An 8,937-nucleotide genomic window follows, 5' to 3' on the forward strand; every position below is an offset into this window, starting at 1 on the left:
CTCGTCCCCCCTGGCTCCGCCCCTGGCTGCTTGGTACTAGTTGCTACTTTAAATTCTTGCTAATGGATAGATGTTATAGATGGAGGAAGGCAAGGAACCTATGAGGATGGATCAGGACGGCCAGCACCGTAAGGTCAATCTAGGGTTTGATAACCTGCCAAGAGCCGCCGACAATCTAGCCAACTCCGTGAGAAGTATGCTGCAGACGGTTGCCGCTGGAGGGAGGCCCGAAAGAGCATCTTCTTGGACCATCTTGTGTGATCTGCAGGTATTGCGACATCTGTATCCGTCCTTTTGATTATGAACCTGGTAGCTAGACAAAATAGTTTTTTAGCGCATCGATGTAGCTCGATGGAAGCATTACTGTTTATTGATTACTACTCCCTTCGTCCTGAATTAATTGTCTCAGATTTGTCTAGATACGGATGTATCTAGACGACAAATCAAAGACAACTAATTACGGACAGGGAGTATTATATTTTTATTTCTTAATTATCTACAATTCTCGATCCTCTACTGAAACAGGCTTGCATCTCTGAGCCCCTTAGCGTTATTCATTACGCTCTCGACGCTGTTCGACGACTATTCTGTAATAGAGGAATGGGAAGAGGACGGGAAAGTGCAAGGGGGCGGAAAGAGAAACTGTCAATACTGCTGAGGAGCGAACCGAACAAAAAGAATCTGTTGACGCCGATTATTATGATTATTACATCAACCTACAGGCTGAGTATTACCTCCCAAGACACCGACGATAATGAACGCAGAAACTATGAAGACTCCGACGACGAAGAAGTTGATCCAGATTGGCCTCCGCCGAGTCTCGCAATTTACTATGGTGGAGATAGCCCTAATGTGGGTGCGGCTTACTGTTTTTCCCGGGACCTGGTGGAGCTGTTGTCTGTGCGTCCTCGCTTTCCCTTTACGGGCACCTTCGCTGCCTTCAACGATCGTTCTGCCTACTACTACTCCTCTCCGAAAGGTCAACAACAACATGATGTGGATTCTCAGGTATTGTCTATGCATTCATGTACTAATATTTTTATTACTCCTTCGGTCCTAAATTAACTGATTCGGATTTGTCTAGATATGGATGTATCTAGGCACGTTTTATTGTTTAGGTACATCTGTATCTAGACAAATCTGAGTCGGTTAATTAGGGACTGAGGGAGTACTTGTTTTATGTATCTCCTTTCAATCGTGTTTTATCCGGTTGACAATATATACACAGGGAAATTTGTTACTCCGTGCACAAGGCAAGGCCATTGAGAATGCCTTTCAAATTAAAATTGAAATCCCAGATGGAGATAATGGAATTGATGATGGGTACCTGGTCTTCAGAGTAAACCCGTACGCGTGCAACAAAGTTATAACCCGCACCATCCTGACAGCTTGTGGCCGCAAAATAGATGTGACTTTTGTGCCGCTCTACTGTGCTATACAAGCAAGGGTGTTCGTCAACTTTGATTTCATAGCTGGTGCTGGCTCTAGCACGGGTGGCACCATCTATTATGTCTACGGCGAAATCACTGCACACCATCAATTCTACGACGACAAGAATGCCATGCTCTTTTATTGTGAAGAAGGGAACAAAGCAGAGGTTGTTGGCGGCAAGCTTCCACTGTTACGGTCTTGGGCAGCTGTTCCGATATACTTAGATCCGCTCTTGATAATCAAGTTGAGCCTCCGCGTCTCAACTAATCCTGAGCATGATCCTGATGGTCATACCTTCTCCTTCCAAGGTGATCTTACCTTCGACCGCGACCAGTATGAAAAATCCATTTGCAACGTCGACCATGGTGTAGTTAAAGTGTGTATCTCATACGAGTAATTGCCCTCTGGAGGGAAATGTTGCGTTGTAAGTTAACGTTGTGGGTGGATATTGGATCTGTTGGATTTATGCGATATAACTGTTTATGCTATGACTCACTTATGCTGTTTTCTTATTAAAAAAGTGGGATCTTTTATGTACTGGGGACATGCCAATTTTCTACTACTATTACAATGGTGAGAACATTTGTTTCTTGCAAACCGTAGGTTCAAAAAGAAAAGTGCTATACTGTAGTTGACCACCATCAACTAAAAACAAAATATTGATCTAAACACGTCCGAAATAATTCAAGCCAAGCCCCTCTAGTTTTGATGCAGGCCTCCCATCAGCATGTTATCCTTTGGGTCAACAGCTAAAACTACACCCAAATATCGAATTCGCGTCACCAAATATCGAATTCGTGTCACCAAGACTGACACCAACCAAATGAGCATATGCTTGACAAGGGAATCAATCAACGGAGATAAATATTTCACAGTTCATGGTTCAAATTGTCACTTCAAGTTATTTCAGATCTAGTAGGACAAAAATGTGTAAACTAGGAGGAACCAACTAGAGAGCAGCGACTCATCTGCACCCGCGGTGAAGATTTTTTTAAACAAACACTAGAAAAATTCAAACGAATTCAATTTGTTTTGCATGGTACATAACTTGATGCGTGAGGTGTGCTTCAAATTTCAGACCATTTGGACATCTGATTAGCTCTCGGCAAAAAAGACAAATTTGGGATCTGTAATTTTTTACTGTTCATGTATTGTTATGACCCAATTTGTTTTTTTTTGCTGAGAGCTACTCATATGTCCATATAATCTTAAATTTGAAGTGTACCTCACGTACCAAATTATCTACCATGCAAAAAATAATTTGATTTTTTAAATTTGTTTTGTATTTTTTGTGAATCATTTCTTGATTGGGCAGATGAGCCTGGGCTCAAAAATGGATATTCAGGGCCATCTGTACTTAATTTAAAGGAAAAATCCCAAACAGTTACACGATAAGCATCCACCAAGAGAAGATTCATGGAGCAATTCCCACATGTAGTAGGAGGCAAGACGTTCAATTCATTGTTAGCACGTCCTACAGGCAACGAGAGCTTTTCTTTTCCTTCTAGAAGGCGACTAGCTAGGGAAAACCTTCCTCCCATCGATCTTCACCGGCAAGCCTGTGGATTCGCCTTCTATTCGCCCGTCGCTCTAGTGGCCGGTGGCGGGGAGGGGAATTCTGGTGCATCGGATCTAACTAGTAGATACATAGGGTTTTAATTCTCGCAAGGGCGGCGTTTGTTCTTTGAGTCAGTCTTCCAGGCTCTAATCCTCATAAAATTCGCCCATTGGGACAGATTAGACAGAGCTTCAACGTTGATTCCTGCCGGCTCCTCGGGGCGGCAAGGTTAGGGCTCATCGTACGTATGTACGCAATGGCGATATTTGGTGTGAGGTTCTTCAAATCGATTCAAGGATTCAACAATGACAACTGCAGCTCCAGGGCTCTGGTCCTTAGGGGCCATGCACGAAGACTCCCCGACTGTCTTTTTTTTTGCGATGGAAATAGGGTGTTTTATTCCAAACTCACAGAATTACAATCCTTAGCAACAAGTTCAGAAATAAAAGGAGGGGATTGGTTAAGCCAGCACGCAGTGCTATCCCCAGATCTACCATAATTTGCTAAGCAATGTGCAACTTTGTTTTGATCACGAGAAACTTTAACACGAACAAACACCCTATTCTCCAGTAAACCTTTGATTTCTGCCAAAAGATGACCATATGCTGATCTATCCAGTGAATCATTAGATAGTGCTGACAAAGCTGCCAAACAATCAGATTGTAGTTGAACTGGTCGATTCGACCGTTGAATTGCGAGACTCACTCCTTCCATAATCGCATGTAACTCCGCTTCCAGCACCTCATTACAGTGATAAATGCGTCGGTAAGCCGCAAAAATAACACCACCCTTGTCATCACGTAAAACCATACCTGATCCTGCAGCTCCGTCTTCCGCACAATAAGAACCATCAACAGAGAGAGCTACCCAGACCGGCGGAGGAGCCGGCCAAGGAAGGCATGACGATGATGACCGAGTTTTTTCAATCACTGGTTCCATCAAGATTGGAGCTTTATCTTTGATCACCTCTTCCACACCCATACTACCTAATTGTAGCAAAGAGCTAAGATAGCTGCATAGATAATCACAAGACACCTCCATCGGTGGAATAGATTTGGCATGCATGACTTCATTACGTAAATGCCAAACCCTCCAGAGCACCATAATGATCATATCCCGGACATTGCTCTGTTGACCAGCAAGCAAGTGAAGAAACCATTCATCACCCGTACATGCAATATCATATCTGTTTGGCAATGGCCAACGGTCCTTCGTTGCGTCCCATAAGCTTGCCGCATTGGGACAGACTAGTAAAGCATGAAATGACGATTCATCTCCTCGCCCACACATTCCACATGTTGCCCTTATACCAATATGACGTCGATTCCTCTCTAAGTTAGTTGCTAGTGTACCAGTAATTACCCTCCATGCAAAAACTTTCATCTTAGGAGGAGCCAAGGCACGCCATACAATATTCCACGTACCACGTTCACCACCAGGACATGTGCTGCTTGCTCCTTGCGAGAAACAGTCCATGTGCTCACCCATAGCTAAATGATAGGCGCTCCTAACTGTGAAAGATTCCGACTTCTCAAAAGGCCAAGCAATAAAATCTTCCTGCTGTCTTGGCGACGTACGAATTTTCAAAATAGCTTCAACATCAACATGACAGAAAAATTGTTCCAATAAATTTACCTTCCATTCACCATTAGCATCCAGAAAATCAGCAACTTTATTTAGACGACAATTTCTTTTAGGGGAAATAGGCGTAAAAGGCATACCCCTAGGAATCCATGGATCTCGCCAAGTTCGAATAAGATTACCATTGCCGATTCGCCAGATCATACCTTTTTTCACCAAGTTCAATCCATGTTCGATACCCTTCCAAACTGCTGACGAGTTACTCGGAAAAACTATCCAGTAGATTCCCATTTGGATAATATTTAGCCCATAGTAGTCTTGCACAAAGCGATTCAGGTGCAACAAGGAGTCGCCAGGCTTGTTTAGCAAGCAAAGCTTGATTAAACGCCCTCATATCCCTGAACCACATCCCTCCTTTGGATTTAGGTAGAACCAATTTATCCCAAGCCATCTTTTTTCTTACCATTTTGCACGCCCCACCAATAATGTCTCATCAACTTGGACAAATCATCACATACCGAGAAAGGAAGTTTGAAAACACTCATTACATAGGTGGGGATGGCCTGGGCTACAGGTTTGATCAAAACTTCTTTACTCGCCGAAGATGAGTATCTTTCAGTCCAATCCACAAGTCTCTTGCTCATACGTGATTGTAAGAATTCGAACCTCCCTTTATGCATTCGCCCGTCTGGTATAGGAAGACCCAGATATTTTGCATCAAAAACTTCCTGAGTCACACCAAGAAACCTTTTGATCTCCACAGAAACCGTATCAGGACAATCATCATTAAATAAGATGGAACACTTGGATGGGTTAATAAGTTGACCCGTAGTTGTAGCATAAGTGCTCAAAACATCTTTGACAATTGCCGCTTGATCCGGCTCCGCACGGAAAAATAATAGTGAATCATCCGCAAACAAAAGATGAGAAATAGGAGGAGCTCTTCGACAAATCTTAATAGCTTGTAAACCCTTCTCTTGTACAACATCATGTAATAAAGTAGATAAAGCATCAACAACAAAGAGAAATAAGAACGGTGATAAAGGATCACCTTGACGGAGACCCCGGGTAGGAGAAAATTGTTGAAGTAATATTCCATTAAACTTTACTGAATACTTGACAGAGCGAACACACTCCATTACCCGCGAGATCCAGAGATTAGGGAAACCCCACTTAATAAGAGCTCCCTCCAAGAAATCCCAGTCAACACGATCATAAGCTTTAGATAAATCCAACTTATATGCACAAAAGGAATTACCTCCACTATTCCCTTGCTGAATATGATGAATACATTCGAAGGTGATGATAGAATTATCAAAAATAAGCCGTCCGGGAATGAATGCACTTTGATTTTCTGAAATTAAATCCGTAAGTAGCGGCCGCAAACGATTCACCATACACTTCAAGAATATTTTATAAATTACATTACACAAAGATATAGGCCTGAAATCCTTCAAAGATATCGGATGAGCTATTTTTGGGATCAAAACAATAGCTGTATCATTCACCCCACTTGGCATAAATCCTATCACAAAAAATAACTTGACAACGTCAATAATCTCCACTTTTAAACAGGACCAATTCCTCTGATAAAATCTCGATGGAAAACCATCCGGGCCTGGAGCTTTTAGAGGTCCTATTTGAAACAATGCATCTGAAATTTCCTCCGCGGAGAAGGGTGCATTCAGCCTTTCATTCATAGCATCTGTAATCTTCGGAACAATTAGTTCCAGCACATCATTAGCTAACAAGGTTGGGTATTTAGTATACACTTCGTGAAAATAAGACAAGGTCAGGCCGGCTTCTGTATGGGAGCGGCGACAAATACCACGATGGGAAGATGTCAAGGAAAGGGCGGGGCGGCGGCATGTGGCCTGCACCCGTCAGCTAGCCGCAGGGGATGCAGGCAAGCTGAATGGCCGGGGCAGGCTGACGGTTGCACAAGGGCTGGGTCGGATCGTTGCTTGAGGAAGAAGTAATGAACGCGAAAGAAAGTCCGTCTCCGAGTGGAGCTCCGACTCACACGATCCATGGTGACACGTACGCGTACGCCTCCCTAGCTACGGAAAAAAGAGACCGTGTGCATGTAGGCTTCTCCCCAAGTCGAACCCCGTCTCGGACTCCCCCTATACAGAGTCTACAAAAGGGCCGGCAGCACGTGTGCACCGACGTAACCTATTGCATAACTCAGCAGCGATCGATGGCGATGGAGACCAGCCTTGAGACGATGCCCAAGATGGAGGATCTCGTCGCCGCCTTCTCCGCCTCCCTCACCATGTCCGGCGGCGGCAGCAGCAACAACAGCCTCCCCGCGCCGCGCCCTGCTGCCACAGCTTCGACGTCGACGTCCACCAGCCCGGAGATGAAGATGGTGCTCAACATGGAGGAGCTCGTCGCCGCCTTCGCCGCCGCCTCGGTCGGCCTCGCCGCCCCGCCACCCAATGAGCCGGCGACCGTGCCCTCCCATGCTACGACGACGATGAAGACGGAAGAAGAAGACCGCGAGCCGGCCAAGGGGGAGGAGGCGTGCGTCCTGCGCGTGCGGTTCCCGGACGGCCGCGTCACGTGCAGGAGCTTCGGCGCCGGGCGCCCCGTCGCGGCGCTGTTCCGGTACTGCCGCTCGGTGCTGCTCGGGGAAGGCGGCGCGGGGCGCAGGCCGTTCCGGCTCGTGAAGCTCGCCGGCGGTGCATCCGACGAGGTGCGCGCCGGCTCGGCCTCGTTCCGCGATCTCGGGCTGCACCGCTCCACCGTGCATGTGGTTCTGGCGTGATCAACAGATCGGATTTTCTCCTCGATATAGGATTCAGCAGGAAATTAACTAGTTGATGATCAGCCATGATTGATCTTACCGGCTGATTTTCCCGTGTACTTGTAATATCTCTGTACGTATCTAGATCGACAATACCGTCGTGGCTTTTTGGCTGATTTAACTATTCACTTTATGAATAACATCGATTTGATTTCTCAAATTCAGTCGGTGCTGTAATGTTGTATAGGATCCCCACGTACGTTTGATGTGATCGATTGATGTCGTTTTCCCCCGTGATGATGTTTATTTCCAGCACATTGAGACGAAATACTACTCGTTAATTCGTTGTCGATCAGTTATACGAGTGTGTTTGATTGCACTACAATTAAACACACACCCTCGTCTTCTCGGCTCTGTTTTTGTTTCTGCATCTGGATCAAGGTTTGGCCACCACCACTGGAAGCAACCTCATTAGGTGTAGGACTACCTGTCATAACATACCTTTCATTGTGCAGTCGAACTCGTCTATAGCTGGCCCTGCCAATTTTTTCGGATGATTCTCTGGACCGCTCTTCATCTGGTCACCTAGTCATGAATCATGAAGACTAGTACATCAACCAAAGAGGCGTGCACGTATGCGCACATGCATAATTTTTTGAGCTTGTGCATGATATTACTAGCATAGCCCTACTCCCTACACACTTATGAACGCTCTTTGATCCATGTATGTATGCACGAAGACGCGAAAAATATTTGTACACAAGCCCGGTCCTAAGATTTTGGGGGCCCGGGACGAAACTAGGACACGGGACGCTAGCATTCCTAGACGCAACCAAAAAATCACCCAATTAGGAGAGGTGTCATCTCAACGACTCGCCTCTTGGCGTGGCCGAAGGGGCCATAATGCACAAGAAATCAAGCGTTGATTAAATACAAGTCAACATGGGTGATTGCAGAGGAGATCAAGCCAAATTGCATTTACCATCAAGCAAGCGAAATTGCGCTAACACGCTCTAGCGGATGATGGACCTAATGTTTGATGTACAAAATGATAGCGTGCAAGAAATTGTATCACAAAAAAAATATAAAATTGGCCAGATCACAACTAAACTCAACCTATACAAAAATACCAAAACCAAAGTAAGATGTTAGAACACTAAACATTGGTTACGAAACAATTAGATGTAACTCATAACATGGAATCATCTTTTCCATACTAAAAGACTTAGTACCTTGTCCTGCGTGTGGGCAGGTCTGGCGGCGGTGCTGCGGTGCCTCATCCTGCGCGTGGAGGGCCGGACACGGCGGGGGCTGCGGGATCACCCGGAGGCGACATGGGCGACGCCGGTGATGGATCCGCGAGCAGCAAGTAGGGCGGCGTCCCTTGCCTGTGCGGCGGCGGCCAGATCCATGGTCGGCATGGTTCTCTTCCCCTCGGTATAGTCTATGTCTGGAGATGGGCGTCGGAAGCTGCGGATCTGGCGTCCCGTCCAGATCCGCCCCGGCGTGGCAATCGGTGGCGCGTGGAGGACTGGTGAGGGGCGGCTGGAGGTTTCCTGCCGGCGTGCCGACGGGGGCTTTGGTCTTCACGGTGAAACTCCGTTCGCTTTCAGTCAAC

The 8,937-nt window shown here is 46.0% G+C and overlaps 1 protein-coding gene across 1 annotated transcript; it reads left to right on the forward strand.

Moving 5' to 3' along the window:
* Positions 1-79: 79 nt before the first annotated feature.
* Positions 80-1,828, forward strand: LOC119333009. The gene is made up of 3 exons (XM_037606054.1): positions 80-268; positions 526-1,008; positions 1,229-1,828. The coding sequence occupies exons 1-3, from the start codon at positions 80-82 to the stop codon at positions 1,826-1,828; spliced, it is 1,272 nt and encodes a 423-aa protein (XP_037461951.1).
* Positions 1,829-8,937: the final 7,109 nt, after the last annotated feature.

Source organism: Triticum dicoccoides, chromosome 7A, assembly GCF_002162155.2.
Source record: "Triticum dicoccoides isolate Atlit2015 ecotype Zavitan chromosome 7A, WEW_v2.0, whole genome shotgun sequence".
Lineage (NCBI taxonomy): Eukaryota > Viridiplantae > Streptophyta > Magnoliopsida > Poales > Poaceae > Triticum > Triticum dicoccoides.

Bases quoted from the DNA above. Each gene is read 5' to 3' on its own strand.
- LOC119333009 (XM_037606054.1), top strand. From the start codon at position 80: ATGGAGGAAGGCAAGGAACCTATGAGGATGGATCAGGACGGCCAGCAC. The intron at 269-525 runs GTATTGCGACAT...CTACTGAAACAG, and splicing joins CCATCTTGTGTGATCTGCAG to GCTTGCATCTCTGAGCCCCT. The intron at 1,009-1,228 runs GTATTGTCTATG...ATATATACACAG, and splicing joins AACATGATGTGGATTCTCAG to GGAAATTTGTTACTCCGTGC.